General features: G+C 41.3%; 1 protein-coding gene across 5 annotated transcripts in view; it reads left to right on the plus strand.

Annotated features, from left to right (window-relative positions):
• ATG10 (autophagy related 10) overlaps positions 1-18,104 on the plus strand; it is a 106,629-nt gene extending 88,525 nt beyond the window's left edge. For 3 of the 5 annotated variants that reach the window (XM_083577149.1, XM_083577145.1, XM_083577148.1), the window contains exons 6-8: positions 4,215-4,312; positions 5,325-5,440; positions 6,667-18,104. In XM_083577149.1, coding sequence (XP_083433275.1) covers positions 4,215-4,312; positions 5,325-5,436 — 210 coding nt within the window. In that variant the 3' untranslated portion in view covers positions 5,437-5,440; positions 6,667-18,104. Of the gene's footprint in view, positions 1-4,214; positions 4,347-5,324; positions 5,441-6,666 lie in introns of those variants that run through there. The other 2 variants (XM_083577146.1, XM_083577147.1) reach the window with 2 other exon arrangements.
• Positions 18,105-21,457: the final 3,353 nt, after the last annotated feature.

Raw genomic sequence — 21,457 nt, forward strand, 5'->3', positions numbered from 1 at the left:
CATAGCAAGTATAAATATATTATATAGGGGAACTGGAAAGCCACCAGGAGGGAGAATTGATGGCACCATGGCTTCTCAGGCTGACTTTTTAGTTTGAAGATAGGATAGGTACCTGCTAGCTGTGTTATAATTTGTGTTTGTTAATTTTTTGCCATTGATAAAAATCTTGTTGCCAATTCCAGGACATAGACTTTTTCAGAAATCTGTCTTTGCTAGAAGTATTTTCATACATTTCAGATTCAGTCTAACAGCTGAGTGAAATAATATATTTTCATTCAGATTGGCATTTACTTCATAATACAGAATGGCATCAGTTCACTAGCATGGATAGCAGATGGTAGCATCCTTGCATGAATTTGTAGTTTGGGCTGTCTTCTGAATTAAAATAAAAGGAGCCCCAACAATTTTTAGTGTTCTTCTACATAAATTTTGTTGAATTAGTAAATGTTGGTCTGTTGGGGTTGTATCCGATTGTGTCTTTCTGTTGACAAAAGGCTCTTTGATCCAGTGGAGATTTATGTGAGTGAAAAGGGGGATGGAGTATTTTCCACAGATCCTCACTTTCTCCTACAGTCTTCCCTACACTACTTCCCAAATTGTTCTCAATCCTCTGGAGCAGATTTGTTTGGGGCAGGACAGAGATACAAAGGAAAGGGGAAATTAGCAACAAAGTCCATTTTAGTATTTCAGGTCTAAACATGGAATTACATGTTTGCAGAATTCCAGTTTCTGGCTGGCAAGTCAGTCTTGAATGTTGGCACTTGCTGCATTCTGTTTCATTGTGTAATCAGACATGGAAATCAGTCCTGGGTCTACAAAAGTGTAGCTGGTAAATTGAGATCTGTAGCTGTGCAGATGTAGGCTGTGCTTTAATGTGAAAGAACATTCATTGGTTTCAATGTACATGTAAGTTGGTGAATAGAGAAAGCATTAATATTCACTGATGGCCAGATAATTTACTTTCCAGTCTTCCTTAACTGGGTGGCTGTGCTGGCTGGGTCTGTTGGGAGTTGTAGTCCCAAACACCCGTATGGCATGGGTTGGAGCGCTGGGAGGGTGGTCTAGACTGTAGTTGTATTTGACATTCTTGGTATTTGTTTGGGATGTATCTTTTTAGGCTTGAAGTATGCTAGGCTCCAGTTTAAAATCATTACATTTGAGCTGTGTGTGTGTGTGTGGAGGGGTGTGTGTCACTGCAGAGCATAAAGGTAGCCTCAAAATGTCTTCCTAGGGAATACTGTTGTACTGCAGGAATGCATTAAAAAATAACTCTTGTTGTGAACCAAATGCAAATTCTGATATGGAAATCCAATAGTGACTAATATGCTTAGATAACTCTCATACTGCTGTAGAAGAATTCAGTGGATCCAGCGTGGAACAGACCAAATTACGGAAATAAACATGGAATTTGTGGTACCTCTATAATTCCCTCTCCATACCTTCAAGAGAATAAGTTCTTTAAGGATTACATGTTTTTATTTATCCAGCAATTCTAATCCCTTATTTTAATCCCTTTAATTTGTGTTTTCCCCAATAGCTTATTTTCTCTTGTATAGTCTTTATAAAGTGATACTCTAACATGAGGTAGTGTTCTTAAATATCTTCAGGGTGTTCTTAAAGTGTATTCACTATTTTTAATATAGACTATCTATTTACCGTATTTTTCGCACAATTGGACGCACCGGACCATAGGACGCACCCAGTTTTCAGGGGGGGAAATCAAGGAAAAAATATGATCCCCCCCCCGCAGCTCTGGGAGCAGTGGACAGGCTGCACGCAGCCTGTGCGCTACTCCAAGACCTTCTCCCTGCTTTTGCGGGAGGTGGCGGAATTCCCCCACCTCCCGCAAAAGCCCACAGGAGCCCCGCGTGACTCCTGCGGGCTTTTCGACCAGGAGGGAGAAGGGACTGAAACGGCCAGTCAGTCCCTTCTCCCTCCTTGGGGAAAAGCCCCCAAGAGCCGCTCGCTCTTTAAAGGCTGCGCGGCTCCTGCGGGCTTTCTTGCGAGGTGGGGGAATTCCCCCACCTCCTAGAAAAGCCAGCAAAGCCGCGCAGCCCATTTAAAGAGTGCACAGCTTTTGCCTGCTTTTGCGGGAGGTGGGGGAATTCCCCCATCTCCCGCAAAAGCCCGCAGGAGGGAGAAGGGACTGACTCGGCCAGTCAGTCCCTTCTCCCTCCTTGGGGAAAAGCCCCCAAGAGCTGCGCGCTCTTTAAAGGCTGTGCGGCTCTTGCAGGCTTTTCTGCGAGGTGGGGGAATTCCCCCACCTCCTAGAAAAGCCAGCAGAAGCCACGGAGCCCCGTTAAAGAGCGCGCGGCTTTTGCCTGCTTTTGCGGGAGGTGGGGGAATTCCCCCATCTCCCGCAAAAGCCCACAGGAGGGTTGGAGAGTAGCGGGAAGGCGTCGCGCGCCTTCCTGCTGCCCCCCAATCTCTGGGGCTGGCGATGGGGGAAGCGCTGCTTTCCCCACCGCCAGCCTCCAAGCCGGGTTGGAGAGTACCGGGAAGGCGTCGCGTGCCTTCCTGCTGCCCCCCAATCTCTGGGGCTGGCGATGGGGGAAGCGCTGCTTTCCCCACCGCCAGCCTCCAACCCGGGTTGGAGAGTAGCGGGAAGGCGTCGCGCGCCTTCCTGCTGCCCCCCAATCTCTGGGGCAGGCGATGGGGGAAGCGCTGCTTTCCCCACCGCCAGCCTCCAACCCGGGTTGGAGAGTAGCGGGAAGGTGTCGCGTGCCTTCCTGCTGCCCCCCAATCTCTGGGGCTGGCGATGGGGGAAGCGCTGCTTTCCCCACCGCCAGCCTCCAACCCGGGTTGGAGAGTAGCGGGAAGGCGTCGCGCGCCTTCCTGCTGCCCCCCAATCTCTGGGGCAGGCGATGGGGGAAGCGCTGCTTTCCCCACCGCCAGCCTCCAACCCGGGTTGGAGAGTAGCGGGAAGGCGTCGCGCGCCTTCCTGCTGCCCCCCATCCTCTGGGGCGGGCGATGGGGGAAGCGCTGCTTTCCCCACCGCCAGCCTCAAAGAGCAGACTCTCCTGGCTTCAGTGGAAGCAACGCGAAGCCTCCGGAGCGCAGGCTTCTGAGGCTTCACGTTGCTATCACTGAAGCCAGGGAGCCTGCATTCGCTCCATAGGACGCACACACATTTCCCCTTCATTTTTGGAGGGGAAAAAGTGCGTCCTATAGAGCGAAAAATACGGTAATCATCTGGCCTAATATCCAGATGATTCACTACTGTGATTGCACATAGTTATAATTCGTTGGCGCACTGAATCCCTGAGGCCTAAAGCTGCTTTCTGCATGTACATACTAGACTTTGGAACTGCTAAAATATTAACAAACGGCAGAGAACCTGCATACCCAGAGAACCCAGTAGAGGTCTTAGATAGCTTGATACTGTGTAAATTCATTTTTAGTAATAAATTAATAAAGCTTATTGTGCTTCTTTAAAAATGTTTACATCCTTCATAGCTTTATATAATTGTTATCTCTCTTCCTTTGTCAATATGCTAAATTGTGTTGGAATATAGCTTGATTATATAAATTTAGTTTTAACATAGGTCACTTTGATCACTGTTCAAAGTCTAATGAGGATACTCAAAGGACTGTCTCCTTCCATACATTCCTGTCTGCTCAGTGAGATCAACTGGTGAGATACATCCAAAGTGCCATTGGCAAGAATGTGTAAAAGTGCCTTCTCTGTTATTGTGGAACTCTTTGCCCTGGAAGATCTAGCTTACCATCATCACCATGATGCTATTCCAGTGCTCTTTGAAGATGTTTTTGTTTCAGCAGACTTTCAACCTGCCTGGAGTCTGATTATGCCTGGATTTCTCACTTTTGATGCTTTTATCTACTGGACCTTTGTGTTCTAACTTGTTTGTGTTTTGTTGTTAAGTTTAAAATGTTTATTTTTTTTTAAAAAAAGAATGTTAATTGCCTTGGGCATTTCATTTATTAATATTTCTGTAGGGAAGTGAATATGACACATAAATAAATGAGTGTAATCTATCAGAAAGAATATTGGTCTTTGATTTAGAAGTCCTAGTCTAAAGTCTTAGATTTAGATTTATTGGTGTTTGGCAAGTTGCTGTCGCTTAACCTTCCATTCCTCATCTGTAAAATGAGAACCCTAAGAACTTAACATTATAAATGCAATAATGATTGTAAACTACTTTGGATACTGAAAGTGCTATATAAATAATATAAACATGGCTGATCTTTTTCAGGAGCATCCGTTGCTTGGACAGCCTTTCTTTGTTCTTCATCCTTGCCGGACAAATGAATTTATGTCTGCGGTGTTATCCAGTTCGTATAAACAGAGCAGGCAAGTAGTATCAGTGTGAGGTTTATTAGGTTCTCATATTAACCCTAAATAACCAAGTAAAAGTGTACTGTTGTAGCCAGACAAACTCAGGTTAGAAATAAGGCACAAGTCTTTAAACTTGTTCTTTATCTTATACTGTAATAAACCTGGGGGTGTTGCTGATAGTCCTTGGACATTTTTGGAGGTGTTTCTCAAATTTCATGTTCATAATATTTACTTGGTCTTCTTTGTTATTAATGTGTGGACTAGGCTCCTCTGGAATTTCTATGATTAAAAGACTTGAGTGGAAAATATAATCTCCAGGGGCTTCTTATGGCCTCTGGCTACTCATGTATGACCCAGGGAATTCTGAGAATTTGTGTTTTCATTTTTTCTTCTTCAAAAGAATTGTTCGACTGCATGGTTTCAAAGATAAATGTGTAATGGGAGACAAGATTACAAGCAAGGTCTGATCTTCTAGTTTCCATGATTTGGAACTCGAGATACCCTTTCCCTAATCAATTCAGTGATTTAGAGGGACTCTTCTTAGAATATGCTAATATTTTGCAATGCTGTACCAACTGAACCCAACCTTGCAGGTCTTCAGAAGATCGTGTAAAATATTATTGTTTAAACAGGCTTTATGCTAGACCTAGCTTCAGAGCTTTAGCAGATTTGATTTGGGAGTATGTTTTTTAGATCTGTTGAGATGTTTCATTGACAGTTCATTGTGTTGTTCTTTGTTTCATTTCTTTGGTTGTAGCTTTTATTATGTATAGATATGCTTTGTTTATAAAGAAAGTCATTGTTTCTGGATTTTTACGACCGTATAGTTGGCGGTTTCAGATTGTTACACAAAACTTGGAATGTCAGAACTTCCGTTTAGGGCATTTGGGGATTTCCCCCTCCTCCATAGTAATGATGTGTGCAATGTTGTATCAATTTTATAAAATTTGGTAGCCATTTAAAATGATATCCAAGCTTTTAAAGACAGCTAGAGTGTAAAAAAAGCTATTTTCTTTTTGCTTTGTAGGAATACAAACTATATTATTTCATGGCTGAGTATCGTAGGCCCAATGGTGGGTCTCAATCTGCCTCTGAGTTATGCAAAAGCCAATTCTGAGCAGACTACAAGTGTTGACTAAAGAGGTAAAAAATCTTACTTAAAATTGCATATTTAAAAGCCATTACTCTTTCCCAATTTGTTAAATACTCTTCTGGATCTGCTATTCAATGCTTAAAATATTACACTGTTTTTGTTTGTTAATATCTTCATCATCACCTTAAACCTTAAACTTGTGCAACCTTTTTATTTCTGAAGTTAGCAATTGCAGATTATTATAGTACAAGTACTTCACATCTACCAGCTAAGATGTCTGTGATGGTGATTGGCATTCTGGCTTAGGACACTTCATCTTTTTTTCCCTATGCATATTTTATCGCCATTTTTTAAAAAATGGTATTTTTCTTCTTCTGTAACTTTTGTTGTACACCACCCTGATACTTTGTACGAGAATGAACACACACACACACACACACACACACACACATGTAAAACATATGGGGAACATATGGTTATCCAGAAATTGCAGGTCTTCAGCCGCTATCATATGTGGTCATTTGCCATGTTGGCTGGGTTTAATGGGGGTTAGAAGCCAATGCTACTTTTCATGTAAAAATGGTGCCCAGAGTGTCATTTGCTTTTCCTTTGCTTATATGACTTGTACAATTGGTTTTGTAGACATTCCTTAACTGTAAAACGCATTAAATATACAGTGGTACCTTGGTTTAAGAACTTAATTTGTTCTGGAGGTCCATTCTTAACCTGAAACTGTTCTTAACCTGAGGTACCACTTTAGCTAATGAGGCCTCCCGCTGCCGCCGCGCTGCTGCTGCACGATTTCTGTTCTCATCCTGAAGCAAAGTTCTTAACCTGAGGTACTATTTCTGGGTTAGCGGAGTCTGTAACCTGAAGCGTCTGTAACCTGAAGTGTCTATAACCCGAGGTACCACTGTATATTGAAGGGCCTTCTCTTTAGTTGTGCTGCTTCTGTGGAATCCCATCCCCCTGTAACAACAACTGGCATTTGATTATGTGGGGTGGGGCTTACTTGCCTCCCCTAATATTTTATTCAAGTTGGCACCCCTGCTACTTATACCCAAGCACTTTTTCTCTGCAGTGAAGCAGTATATTGAAACACTGCCAATAACCTTTTTAGTAGCTGAAGGAGAGGTCACCAAAAAAACAACAACAACAAAAAAACAAAAAACAAAATCAGGAGTGACTTAATTTAAGCAAGTCTAGTGCATGCTGATATATCCATCCTGTTCCAGTTCCCAACTTTTGATTCTGCTTTTCATTATTTCTGTTTCAGATTCTGAACAGGAGCATGGGTAGTGGCGAAGCATAAAGATGTCCCACCAGTCCTGTAGCTCAGCTCAGACAGGAAACTGAGGATAACATCAACATCATCACAAGAAGCCTAAGCAGAGGCTATGGTTCATTAACATTCATGTGTTAATTATAACCAAGTCTTAGGAAGCAATTCTAATTGCAACAAGTATGATACATGGTCTTTGCAGGAAAGAAATGTCTGTTCTCTTTTCCCAAACTTGATACAGTAACTGTTTTGGGTTAACTTATTTCTGAAGTAATTCACAAAGTATATCTACAAAAAGACAACATTGGTGATTGTCAAAGGAATTTAAAGTTTCTACCTACCTTAGCTTCTGTTGCTTTCAGCTGCTTCTATGAAAAGAAATAATTTTGTAGGAAATGGTTCCCTTGCTGCTGTTTTGCCTTGGCTTAGAGCCATTAGCGACATTTATAAGTTACCAATACACAGATTGCTTCACACATTACAGAAAACACTTTCTGTGAAGAATCAGCATGAAACTGCTGCTGCGCTCTTCGTGTGTTAGGATGAGACATGGTGTTTATAGGCTTCATACACAGGAGCATCTAGAACTGGCTGTGAGTTCTCATGTAGTCTGTACACACAGTCATATACATGTAGCAATGCACACATTTGACTTGGGACCAAACTGGGTATGATGTGGCAGTCACAATTGTTGGTTTATGCGTCTTCCCTGAGGAAGGGTGTGTGATTTTTTACCTCAGAGGTGCTGTGCAGTATGAGCACTTCCTTTTTATTACCTTTTCACGGTCTGTCACCCAAGCACTTTAGCCCTCAGATTTGTTCCAATACCAGAAGTGAGCCAGGCTGTTGGGACAGGACAGGGGGGTGGATTGTCACGAGGACAGTTTCACCTTTGTAACTCTCTGATACTACAATTAAACTTCACCACCGGCCTGTCATTATATGTGAAACAGGAAACATGGCTGCTGGTTTCCCACCTAGTTTGTTTCATGTTATTTCTACAGTGAAGCATTTTCTGTGTAGGAAAAATGTAATGTTAAATGTTGACCCTAAATTAAGCTGTCTTGGCTTTAAAATGGCCCTCAGTGTTTTGTGTCACTTTCCCCCTGCCTTCTCTTTGTGCCTCCTTTCTCCTCAGAGTAGGCTTCGTAAAAAGTACAGCTACATTGAGAACCTGTTTAATACCAAGTAGCTTCAATTAGGACTCTGCTAAATGCCCAATAATAGTCTTCATGTTACATATGTTTATCTGGCTTATCCATTCAAGAGGTTAATTAACAGTTAATATATGAAATCAATTAGCAAAAAACGTCCAGGTATTAATTTCACTTCCATTTAAATCAGTCACTGCTCTATTAATGTCAGTCATGTTGCTGAGATGCATCATAGCACAGATATACCTCTTAGTTTCCCTCCCACTGTCCTGGACAGACTACACACAATCTGTGTTTGTTACTGCATTGAGTGGGTGTTGTTTAAAAGAATAAGGAATATAAAGATGACTAACAATTCCAGTGTTGCATTGTTGAAGTTAAAAGTAAAGACTCCAAAGTTCACTAACTGGTAATATATGGCAGCAGCTTTCTTCATAATATTAAAAAAATGGTTTTGCTTCCACTTAAGGTAGTTTAGTGGGTTTTATGTTAACTTCGGCTTGTACTAGTCTTTGGTTCATGAATAAAGACTACACCTTACGCTACCTAGGTAAGTCTCCACTATTATTAAGTGGATCCCCCATGAATAATTATAACCACCACAGTGAGAAGTATTACTCTGGCCCAGTTTTCAGGTGACTTTAAACCGTAAACTTCAATTTATTGTCAATGAACAGGAAGTTTGTGTGTGCTGTTCACTTGTTTGTGCTTCACTTCTCCCCTGCTCCTGATGCCAGGGAATAAGCCACAGACTGGCATGTGAACCAGAGGTGTAGCGTGGGGGGGGTGTGTGCTGTGGGGGCCATGGCCCCAAGCACAGTTTTGAGAGGGGGCACAAACAGGTGCCCCCACAGCAGGCTCCTTCAACAGAGCCTGGCGCTGCGCCTTGACTGCGATGCTTGTGCCTGGTGCAGCTCTGCTTCCTGGGTCAGGTCTGACCTGGTGGCGGAGAGCAGGAGGATAGTGGGCAGCAGCTTCCCTACCCCTCTCCTACCCTGAACTGTGGTGGAAGGGAGGGTGCCCTCCATGCCTTGCCCCCCCTCAGGGGTGTGCCCACCCCGGACTGCACTGACCGATGTGAACCCAGGCTTCTGGTCTGTTTTAACCAAACAAACCAGCAGTAGAAGCCAGGGTTTGTTCTTGGCTACCCGCTTGTGGTGTGTTTGGGGGAAAACAACTGTTCCATGCAAGAATAATAGGAGCTGTGTTTCCCAACCTGGCTCCCTCCAGATGTTGTGAACTCAAGTGACCCTTGGACTTTTTGACTCAGCCCAATGGGAGTTGGAGTCCCAGACATCTAGAGGGCACCAAGCTGGGGAGGGCTATATTAGAGGATATGAACATGAACAGCTGACTTAAACCAGTTCAGATAAATGGTTGATGAAGCTAGGGATACTGCATCTGAACTTTGCCTTAGTCCATGTAGCCCAGCATTATCAGAAAAAGAGAGGTCTTCTCATGGCGCCTGTTAAAACAACTTTAAAAAAAAAAAATGGAGAAGCTGGGACCTTCTGCATGCAAAGCATATGTCCCAGCATTAACTTTTGATGTCTCAACCAAAGAGAACAGGATTGCAAGCTACACAATGAAGTGTTTTGTACAGTTCCCTCCTCTCACATCTAAAAACAAAATAAATTACACAAAGCATACAAATAAACGATTTGTATTATCTGTGGGAATAACACAATTTGATTTCATGCAAATTTTGGATTTGTTTTTTGTTTTAGTCTAGAGTATGCACAGCCTTCTATTTTGCCAATATTTTTCACTTTTAAAGGAGTGCTATTTCTCAAAAAAATGATACAGTTTTATATGTTCCATTTATGAGGGCAAGATGTTTGGCACAGTTCCACTACCCTTCTCCTGGTTCAATAGAGTTCAGACAGTCACCTGGGATTTTCCTTAAGTATGAGGAATTTAACCAGTGGCCTAATGCCAGTGTTTTCAGATTAAGAAGTTCTAGTTTGCTTATAGCCATCAGTGAAAATGTAGAACTGCTGCTTACATATTTTAGGATTACTATTTAATTCTTTTTCCATTCTGATGCAAAAGGATCTAGCTTGTCAGACTATCTAACAATAAGTCAGCCGTTCAATGGTGTATCTTCATCACTGGCAACAACCAACAAAACCCATTTTCGGAAAACTATAACTTTATACTAGTGATTCAAGCCGTTTGAGTGCTTTTTTATTCATGTTAGGTCACAATTCAACTAGTCAGTCATGGCTGCGAAGCAAGAATTGAAACAAAGAAAACATTTCTTCTATGGCTTCTTCATTTTCCTCCCTCCCAGAGAAGTTTCTTTAGCAAAGCTAATTTGTATCTCTTTTCAAGATTTTATCTTTTAACACAAAACTAAAAAAAGAAAAAAAAGAAAAGAGGAATGTCACGGACTGGAAGGAAACATAAGGATGCTATTCCATGCTGTGCAAACATTTCCCCCTGTTTCATTCATTACTGCAGACACCCAGGTTGCCTTGCTGAAAGCATGGCATTTTGCCTTTGAAACCACATTGCCTTTTGCAGTGCATATGGCAAATGGGTAGCTGCACAGAGGGCTACTTAAATGCTTTCTCCCCAACATAACTCCAGAGGTTCTCTCAACTGACAGTGTTCCCTGCCTGCCCTTGTTTTGAGAAGCAAGTTCAAGTTGTCATCTGCCTCTGCAGCTGATAGACCTGTTTTCAGTGTCTGCTCAGTATCGACAAGCATCCTAGCTTAACTTCTAACAATAGAAAATGATAAGATAAACAAGAAGCATTTTGAAACAGAGAAAGTAGGGACCTTACCAAGACAAGGTTTTTCCAGATGAGAAATATACAGTGTTCCAGCTATAATACATACACCTCTGTGGAATACATCTTCCCCCACCTTGTGCAGTGGAAAGATTAAACCATTCTGAATATTTTAAAGTACATAAACCCAGCTATTAATCAGCAACAAACCCATGACTGGTATTGGATGGGGCAAGGTACAAAGTATGTGGATATTGTAATCTGGGAGTACCTAAGAGTGTAGGCATCCTATTTTAAAATTGTGGTTGCAGTGAGCTAGAGATATTGTTTATTTTTTAAACAACAGAAACACATGCAATTTTATGAATATATAAATATCCACAAAACACATCTAAAGGGTTATTTACATCAGTAAAAATGACTTATGAATAATCCTTTTAAACTAACAGCTGAAATACTTCAGAAACAACCCAATATTTGCAGGAAGAAAGCATTTACAAGTTCTATTCTTTGTGTACTTTTAATTAGTTTATTGCCAAATTCACTACTTCAGAACTTGTATAGTTAGACCAGGTAGGTTACTCTGTTATTCCTACTTGGCAGTAACAATGGAACAATGTAACCTGTAAATGATGGTTTGCCAACTCTCAATTTTCTCAGAAGAGCAGAAAAAGATACTATAAATTCTGATGTGTGTGTATATTTGTACCCCACACTATCTTGCAAACTGAAGAGAAGAAACATTCTAAAAAGCAGTTAAGATACCAAGTATATACAATATAGTCAGTAAAATACTAACAGCTTCAGCTCCAGTGACCAAATTATAGTCCAGACAGAAAGGTTGCTTAGGCTGCATACAAACCATGGATTTAAAGCACAGTCGTTCCCCCCCCCCCCAAGAATCATGGGATGTGTAATTCACCCCCACAGAGCTATGATTCCCAGTAGCCTTAACAAATTACTGTTCTCAATATTGTTTGTGCAGGGTGTGTGTCTTAAAAGTATGGTGATTATTGCAACCATAGTTCCTAGAAAATACTCCTGCTCAACTTTTGGCAGACCTCCAGAGCCAAAGATTTCATCATTGTGGGGTAGCCACCAATAATATTTCAACATTTTCTTGACAGCACACTCCTCATGAGTAATTTATTTAAGATTTTTCATTATAACCTAACAGTAAACGCTGAAAGAAAATGAGGGGAAAATGGAGCTAAAATAAGAAAATGGTAAAGTTTTGAAAAGCACATGTTATGCATTTTGGTGGTACAAAACTGGAAGAAAAGAAGCTATTCTAATCATTAGATAATGTCGTTTGTCTTGGGCTTCTGCAGAGGTTATTGAAAAGTCAGTCTTCTGTTTTTAAACACAAAAGCAGGAAGCTGAGGAACAACATAGAAGAAGATGAAGAGGGAAGCAAGATGTTAAAATGGAAAGGCAATGAAAAGGGAAAGAAGGTGAGCTGGAGTTAGTTGTTATATATGAACTGGGCCAGGCATCAAGCGTACCAGGTTGTAGCAGGTGCAGCTTTGGGGCAATATGGCTGTAATCAAACTGCTGGTACTAAATGGGATAAGAGGCAAAGGAAAACATGGCCTAATTTTTAATAACTTGCAAGTGCTCCCAAATGTAGTTGTTGTTTTTACATACCGGTATGTAACAGTACTGATAAGAGGGTGCATTTGGGATAGTTCCAGGTGACAAGAAGTGAGGAGAAAGTTGCACTTCAAGGGAGAAATACCCAAAGCGTGAGAGTTTGTTGCGCTACAATTGCACTGTTTGAAGGTTCAAAGGCATATCGCTTATATGTGAGCATTCAGGAACTGAGGTCGCAGCTGTATAAATTGGAGCTCTCTTCCATTTGGAACAATTTTTTAAGCAATGCGATTGTTTTATTTGTATCTTTATAATTGTATCTTCTGTTGTTGTAACCCACCCTGGGTCCTTATGGTAAAGAGTGCATAAGAAAGCGTATCAATAATTACACAAGTAATCATTCACTGCACTAGAATCATCAATAAAACTTTGTACCAGAAAGAAGCAATGATAACCATCCCTGGTCATTGTTACCACCTGATTTTAATTGAAGGAAAACCCTCAAAAAGTCAGGTGCACATTACTAGGGGAGGCTGGATCTCCTCTATGACACACTGCCCAGATGACAGGACACGCCGACAATTGAGATCAGCAAAATCACATGATTAAGTTCTTGCTGCACGGTAACTCTTCTGTGTTTTGGGGGCTCAGTGAAACATAGATGGACAGGAAGGAATCACTGCCACTTATTTCACAGCAGGAATTACGGCATCATCTCCTGGCCAGTCCTCTGTTTGCCAACAAATTTGTTTTCAGAGAGAAGCCCAGCAAATAAGCTAAGCAGAGAGAGAGGGACAAACCGCCACTCTTATTTTGAAAAATCCTCAAATGCCTTCTGACCAAGCAAAATGTAGAAAACAGTGAACAATTTTTTTAGTTCAGCTAGTCAAATATTAAGCAAGATAGTGGTAGGGTTTATACATGAAAGGACCATGAGCTCAGCTCTTCTATGGAAAACGAAGTCCTAGGTTGAAATGGGAGCACTCTTTTCATTAATGTTATGTCTGTCCTCCCTTTTCAAGGCACTATTTTGCACTTGTCCCCTGTTGGTGGACCTGGTGGGTTCTGGGGGTGGAGTAAAGTATTCCATAAAACTGAACCTGAGTGGCGTGGAGCAACCTCCCAGGCAGAAGCCTGAATGAAGTGGTGATGCCCTGTGCATGTGGTTATAGGGAAAGTGTGTCTCACTGCTAGAGGTGCTTTTCCACAAGGAGTCTGGGCTCATACCTGAGTGTTCATAACAAAAAGCACATGGAGAGTTCCTGGGATATCCTGAGTTAATTAACTGTCATGCCACAGGGTGAAAGCCCAGCAATAGTGACATCTCTTCTCATCTGGTCTATTTTTAGCAAGATGTTCTTGCCTTTGCTGAAAGGGGTGAACATGGAAGTTCTCGGAAATGCAGAAAAAGGAATAGTCTTGACCTAATTAACACAGTCTATTAGCAATGTGCCCTCATTCTTGCTGAGAAAGGGACAGGCTTGGGCTTCTCAAGAAGTGTGAAAGGGTGCTTAATTTAATTAGGTGTGTGCTTGCTGGTTGATACTCATTTATTACTAATGGGAGATTATTGGCTGAATTAAGGGTTTAGCTTGCATGTAGAAGCGGTACTGGATTCTGGATTTAATTGGGGCAAGGTGCAGACTGTTGCTTATGAACGGCATGTGTCTGGGAGGGGATTATCATTGGCTCAAGGCACAAGGGCTTTCCCTCTCCACCACAGCGATACTTTCACTGCTGAGAACCAAACAAATTACATGGGCTTGGGTCATGTACAGAGTTCAAACTGAACACAGCTTTTTATTTAACAGCCCAGTACTGTAAAGCTTTCTGTTATCACGTAGCTAACCTAGGCTAGCCAATTACACACCAGCCCTGCTCCATCCCCCATGAAAAGAAAAGGATATGCATCATCAAAGAGTACCGGAAAAGAAGACTGCAATTTGCATAAAACTTGCAGGAACCAATTTATGTGTACAGATGCAAATTTAGAAGATGTTTACTATAATTGCAATTGAAATATGTTACATATTGCCATAATCAGGCAGGCTGACCAGGGACCTGTGTGCATTCTGTCTGCTCTGCAGGTGCTGCTGGTGGCCAATTTCAAGACCCCTGCTCTTCTTTTTCATGGTTTATTGTATTCATACTGGACTTGCCTTTCAAATAGAGGACTGTCCTCTATAAAATAGGACACATGAGCTTCTTAGGCTCAACTCAGTGTTGTTTCGATTGAGTTTCAATCAGTACCCACATACAAATCCCAAAAATTGCTAGATACAGTTGTTGTTTTTTTTTTTTTTAAAAAACTTGAGGTCATAGTACTAGGTTGGAAACTAGACTGGCAGACTTCCAGCTCCAACCTCTTGTTCATATTTATACACCTGGCCTACAAATCAGGAATTTTGATGAGTGTTAGGAGGAGTTAGACAGAAAAATAAAATAAATATGTTGTCGTTTTCGTTCCATTCTGTCCTTTTAAATCCCTTTGTTTTATAATCTTACATGTAGGGATGGGGGCTACATAAAAATTAATAGCAGAGGATCTATTTATTAGGTGTAAAACCATTTTTATATTAAGGTCAAGCAACTGGATCATTTTTAAACATTTACTTTGGCTTCAAAGGCCCTACTTTGGCTTCCTTGAGGCAACATTTATTTTCCACCCAGTAAAAAGTGTGAACTTGACTCAGCTGGCAGGAAGTAATGCAAAGGTACACAAATGCTCTCATTGGCAGACTCTAGGTGATCTCTGTTGGGCAAAAGAGGGTTTTGCTTGAAGTGTAGCATTAGCTGTAGCTGTTTCAGTTTAACAAGTGGAGACCCCTGCCTTTTCTTTTTAAAAACAACAACAGGGAATCTCTCTTATTCTTGCCCACTCTTTTTCACACACGCTCTGCTGCCAGCCAGTTCTTTCTCTTGCCTGAACAGAACACAGCAGTCAGTTTACATTCACAGAAGAGTCCCAATAGATCAGACCAAAGGCCCATCAATTCAACACCCTTTTCTCATAGTGACCAAGTGGGTGCCTCTGCAAAGCCAGCAAGTAGGACCTGAGTGCAACAGCAGTTTTCCCACAGAGATGACAGAAATCAGTGGTTAGCTTTTGTGCACAGGATAAGTAATTGTAGGGAGCAGCCTTGCTCCCATTTTCAGCTCAAAGCTGGAGAGCAGCTGGAGCTTGTTCTTACACCAAAGATCCACATCTCTCTCCAGCTTAATTCTGGAGCTGGGGAAAGGAGCAGAGAATTGCTCCTGGCCTATGCTGTGTTTTAGAGGTATGGTACAAGACCAGGGACAAGGCCAGTCAAAAACACATTGACCCCTCTTCAGACTTGCCTCCTTAAGATAGCTTAAGATAACAGCCCAGTTGTGTTTCTCAGCTTTGCAAGGGTATGTTGAAAGTTGGCCTAGTCAGGAGACACTTTCTATGATGACCCTCCTCTCCCACTACTGCTCTGTCCTGTACCATATTCTATGTGGACTTGAGAGTGCAGAGTATGTGCTTTGGGTTTGGCTTCATAATCCCTGACAACAAATGGGCAGGTGGGAGACCGAACACTGGAAAGAAAGCAATTAACGACGATGCTTCAAACTACTGTAGTGTGTGCAGAGTGAGTTTCTCCTCTTTTTTCCTGGCCAGCAGCCATGTAAGTGGCCTAATAGCTTATATGCACGCCGGACTTTTATTTGCAAATTATGTATATAAAGTGCTCCCATCCATTTAAGATGTAACCTAATACCACAGATAGTCAACAGCGAGCACTTTGATATGTGACTCGTTTTATCTAATGGAAGTTAGATGATGGAAGTTGTAAGCCGATGAGTACAAGAAGTATGTCCAGTATAAATGAAATGCACACACCCAGAAACACCAGGAGTGAGGATGGAGGAGGTAAAGCTATTTATTTCAAATGGTTATATCCAATCTTCACATTCATGAGGATCTGCAGGGTGCCTTAGCAAGAATGAAAAAAGCTCACGTGAAACAATCCTGCAGCAACAATAAAGCAAAATGTAATTAGTAATTATCCCAAATAATATCTAAACTAGCAGGTTTTGTTTTTTAAACTTGTGCTCTAAAGCTGACTGGTGAGGGGGCATGTGAGTCCTTGAGTGGGTGTTCTATAGTCTAGGTGCCACAACTGAGAAAGGCCCTGCGTTGTGTGATACGCACTGTACATTAGAATGCCTGGGGAATATGCAACAGTCTCTCTGAGGACAATCTAAGTGAGTGGATAGGTTCATACAGAATAAGATGGTCCATAAAATATTCAGGCCTCAGATAATTTAGGACTTCATAGATAAAAAACAACACAACTCAAAATGGGCTTGAATTGTGAGAAAGAGCAGCTGAACAAATGGGCATTAAACGAGCAGTTGTAGATCGTGGTGTATTTGCTTCCTGATTCCAAATGCTGGTTTCTGCAACTGCAATGAAGTGGATAGATTCCGTTGTTTGGAAGCCCAAGAGACACAGGCAAGTGCTAGAAGCAGCTTCATGCTGCAGTCCTGTGAACACTTATCAGGGACTAAGCCCCATTGAACATAGTGGTTTTTCCTTCTGTTTAACTGTGTAAACAGGATTGCACTGCCAGGGCCTTGCTCTGCATTCTTCATGAAAGAAGAAAAAGCTCTCCTCACTCTAGCTGAGTGAGATTCAAAGTGAGGTGCCAAAGGGTTACGGATGGGGCCCTTGGTTTTCCTAACACGTCTGCATTGTTTAGCCTTGGGATCCCCTTCCGCTCCTTATTGTGAAATCCCTTCCAAGATGGTTAAATTTGCAAGTAGCAGGATAGAACAGGAGGTTTATGTAAACAAATTATGTGGACCTTAAATGAACTTCCTCCTGAGGTTTGAATTACCATTATCTCCTTTTTGGGGAAATTTTGATTTGTGCCACTATTTTGTGAGTCCAATTTTTGTATATTTTCATGTTAAGACCATTGCTATGACTTTTTTTTGGTTAAACATACTTGCTGTTGACTGATAATTCCCCTCCTTCCCTTGTTCCAAGTAAACTTTTTTCCATGCCATTAAACAATAAACCTGTTGTCTTAACTACTTCCTTTAGCTCACTGAATACCTCCCTGAAGTCCCCTTTTCTGATTTGTTGTTGCCTTCAGCAGCATTGGGAAAACCCCACTCTCCGTTGAGTGAATGTGTCTGAACGAGCCTCTCTACAGTTCTTTCCAAAATATGTATCTCTCAATTGTTCTTCCATTCTGTGTATTTTCTTGCGGGGAAGCAAAAAAATAAAATAAAAAATCTTACAAATCCTTCAAGACCCAGCAGGAGCAGTCTTCCCTTCTAGAGACAGAAGCAGTTTGGCATGCCTTGAAGTAAATGGGAGACATTTAGTCCTTCAATGCATCAAGCTTGATCAATTCAACCCCTTGCATCAAACAATTCCAAGGGATTTTCCACTAAAGAAGCTCTGAACATTTTACAGTCAACAGCCCATACGCCGCCTCTGAATTTTTCTCAGCATCTTAAGAGTGGCATCTAGTGGCAGAATGCCCTCATATCCCTAACTGCCATTGTGAAGCAACCTTAGCTGCAGATGTATGCAAGCACATTTCAGAACAGGAGCCATGTTAGTCTATAAGGGCAAAACGCACTGTAGCACTTTAGAAGCAAATTTATTAGGAATCTGCAATTCATTCAGTGTTTATGAAATACCTTCTTTTTGTTCATTTCTAGAGGGTGTGTGCATACAGCACCAAAGACAAGAAAGCCTAAAACGTGAGGAGGCCTCCAAATGGTACTGAGGAGAACAATAAATACATTTAATAAAATATTAAGCTGGCCAGTTCACATCAGTGAAGATCTTCCTTTCAAGATGCTAAAATACAAGTCATATAATAAATTAAAAAATAGATCTCCTAATGAAGAATTATATTGTTATATACATAGTCACTAATTATAATTAAACACTCCATATTAAAAAGGCCTATTGTGTATAATGAAATAGATTTTAAAACCGTTATCTTAAGCAATCAATACAAATGATGGATCTATTACAGCTAAGGTGCTTCTTTTTCCACTACAGAACTTAAATGCTCAATCCTTTCTCATAACTAAAGCACTAATGTTGTCATTATAAATCCCTTCATAAGCATAAATTCCTGAAAAAAATTAAATAATCACTAGCAAGTCTAATATATTGTTATGAGTTGTGGGTGCAAGACACCCTAAGTTCTGAGTCAAGCTAGTGTTAGAATTTAATTAAGGCTTGTGTGTTAAAACTGTGCCAGACTCCCACGTATTAAAATCTAATCAAGACATTTGTGTATTATGCTACATCAGACACCTCTTTAATCCTAGGAAACCGGCAAGTGTCAAAAGCTAAATTAGTCAGGCTAATTAAGACAATACAGAGCATCAAGGGCAAAACTCATTTGCAAATGAGTGGGCTCCATCCTTCAACTGAGAGATAGGACTCAGCTACATTAGAAAAAAACCACAAACCTGTGTTTTGAATGTGTTATAAGCATACACCACCACATGGCAATGGAGAGCAAAATAAAATTTCTAAGCAATTTTCCAGTGTTTTCCCCCCCTTTCGTTATAACAATTTCATTTCTGACTTATTTATAGCAGTTTTTTCCTGTGTGTAGGTCCACCCTTAGCTTAAAAGACAATGTTGTGTTTTAGGTTAGAGAGTTTAGGACTGTAGTTAGGAGTTATGCAACAGAGTTTGTAAGCAGACAGAGAGCAACTTTTGAGAGCAATGTTTAGGGTCTGCTTAAGTCCAAGGCTGCTGTGGCTATGGGAGAAGCCAGGACCTCTTGGGGTGTTAATGCTGGGTTCCTTTTCATTGTAAGCTCAGGTTGTATATATGTGCAAATAAACATATATTTTCCAAAGCAAACACAGGGCCTGGGAAAAGCGTGCCTTGAACCCCTATAATTTTGTACTGCTCAGACTGAGGTGGCGTGCAACACTATTGATGTTCTTGAGCCATTTCCAGACCATTGGTATTTTGCAGAAGAGCTTTGATTACTTACTGGTAAATACAGATCACATAATTCAAGTAAATTTGGCACTCATATATATGTACACACACCAAAAAAAAAAAAAAAGAAGAAGAAGAAGAAGAAGAAGAAGAAGAAGAAGAAGAAGAAGAAGAAGAAGAAGAAGAAGAAAAAAGCTCCAGACTTTTTGCACTAAGGAAAGTGCTGGGGAAATGCACTGGCAAATGTGGGTAACAGTTATTTGGTGTGGCATCATATAACCTCTCCACAAATATATCAGAATGAATTCTCAAAAAAACCCACAATTGTTTATTTCTTTTTATTGCTGTTCTTTATTGTGTTTCTTCCCCACCTGTCAACAGAAGGCCCCAGGGGGCAGGTTACAGCATATAAAAGAACAATTAAAACAGTAAAACAACAGCAGCAAACCTGCTAAAAATCAACTCACTTTCCAGGGAGAAAGTCACACTGAACTTAGTGGGACTTACTAATGAGTAGACAAATGCTGTAAAGCTGATTGTTGAATGGCTAGGCCTTCAGATGTTTTGGACTACAACCATCATCTGCTCCAGCTAGCATGGACAATAGTCAGGGATGAAGGGAGTTGTGGTCCAAAAAACATCTGGAGGGTGCCATGTTGGCTATCCCTCGCCTGCATTATGAAGCCAAATAACCGTGAATTCATCGCTCACAGACTTAACACACAACTTCCCCCTCTTTTGTTTTCCAAATTTTCCATTCTGTAAAGACTCTAAAACCTTGCTTCCTAATTTTGGTAAGAATTCAACAACCACCATAAAACGAATGCAAGATTACCTAAGCCATATAAATTTACTCATAGAATCATAGAATCATAGAGTTGGAAGAGACCACAAGGGCCATCGAGTCCAACCCCCTGCCAAACAGGAAACTCAAGTTTTTGTATTGCTACTGCTGGCTGAGGAAGTGTCTGCCAGGTTGCATGCAGATTGAAACCACCTCCTGGCATGGAATGATCCAAGGAGAGTAGCTTTCAAGAGACAGGCCAAGTGGAGGGATTTCCCACGCAGCTGCCAAGGCTGAACCGAAAAGCAAGCCCTTACTGGAACAGATTGTCTGTTACCTTCAGGTACATATCTGAGGCAGGATAGCCCTCTCATCTTCTCAAAGAGCATCTATAGAGCCATAGTGCCTCCAGTGTGGAACATGTCTATGACCCCCTCTTCTGCTACCGTGGTGTCATAATCGAGAGCAAGCTGCCTGATAGAAAGGCGGCTCTCTGCCAACATGCCAGTAAAAGTGCTGTTACTGCAGACAATCCTTCAGGGTTGTATTCTGATGAGTGAGCAGTTTCCAGCAGCAATGGTGCTCCTCTTTTGGCTAAGGATTGATGAAGAAAAGGATAACGAAAGAAACGATTCCCACTACTACGCCTTAAATAGCAGCAGTAAGAGCAGCCTCTTCATAAATTGCATTAGAAGATGCATTTACTCGAGAGACTGAAAGCGTAAGCTGATTTACTCTGTTCTTTGGAAGTGTACTAACTTTTGCCATCAATATAGTGATTGCATCCGTGAAGCAGGACAGCTTTAGCTTCACATATTTACATTTCCTCCGCAGCGTTGCCAGATCTGTGAAACAACACACTTTTCTCTTATTTCCAGCACCCTATTAAATAAAAGCTCCCCATTACTTTCTGCTGGAAACATGGGTGTTGGGGAATCCTAATTTTTTTATGTAGAGATACGCACACATCCAGGTAATCAGCAAGAGGTTTAGAGTAATCTTTTGAGACTATTGAAATTGGTTGCCAGACTCAGACTCCCTGCACTTTTCTGAAGCAAAGGCTTCCTGGGCCAGCTGGCAGCTCACATAAATGCTACTTTTATGATCTAATGGTTTTGCTTCTGCAAATGTTACAAGGTTTGGAAACCCCAAATTGCAGTAATATAAACAGGAGTTTTGGTGCCTTTTATGATTAGATGAGCTTAGGGGTGCTACTGGAACCAACCCTTTTTCAGGGCAGCTGGTTGTGGTGGCAAAGAATAGAAACCTGAAGTTACCTAACAGACTAGAAACCAAGAGCTGACAAGGGTCTCAGAAAATGGATAGCAAAAATCCTTTTATGGCAGGGATGGTGGGAAGGGGACTTAGCGCTTCTGTTTTGATTGGTTGAAGGTTGAAAAACAAGGATTTTCTATATATGTTTGCTAGAGAGAATCAGAGCTGTTTCCATTTATCCATGGACATCTGCAGCTACATCGAAACACAGAAGACTGGAAGGAAGCCCCAGATACTACTTTATCTGCAAGTATCATCCGCAAAAGACACAGAACATATTATGGCT

This window comes from Podarcis filfolensis (assembly GCF_964270895.1).
Source record: "Podarcis filfolensis genome assembly, chromosome: 11".
In the NCBI taxonomy this organism is placed as follows: domain Eukaryota; kingdom Metazoa; phylum Chordata; class Lepidosauria; order Squamata; family Lacertidae; genus Podarcis; species Podarcis filfolensis.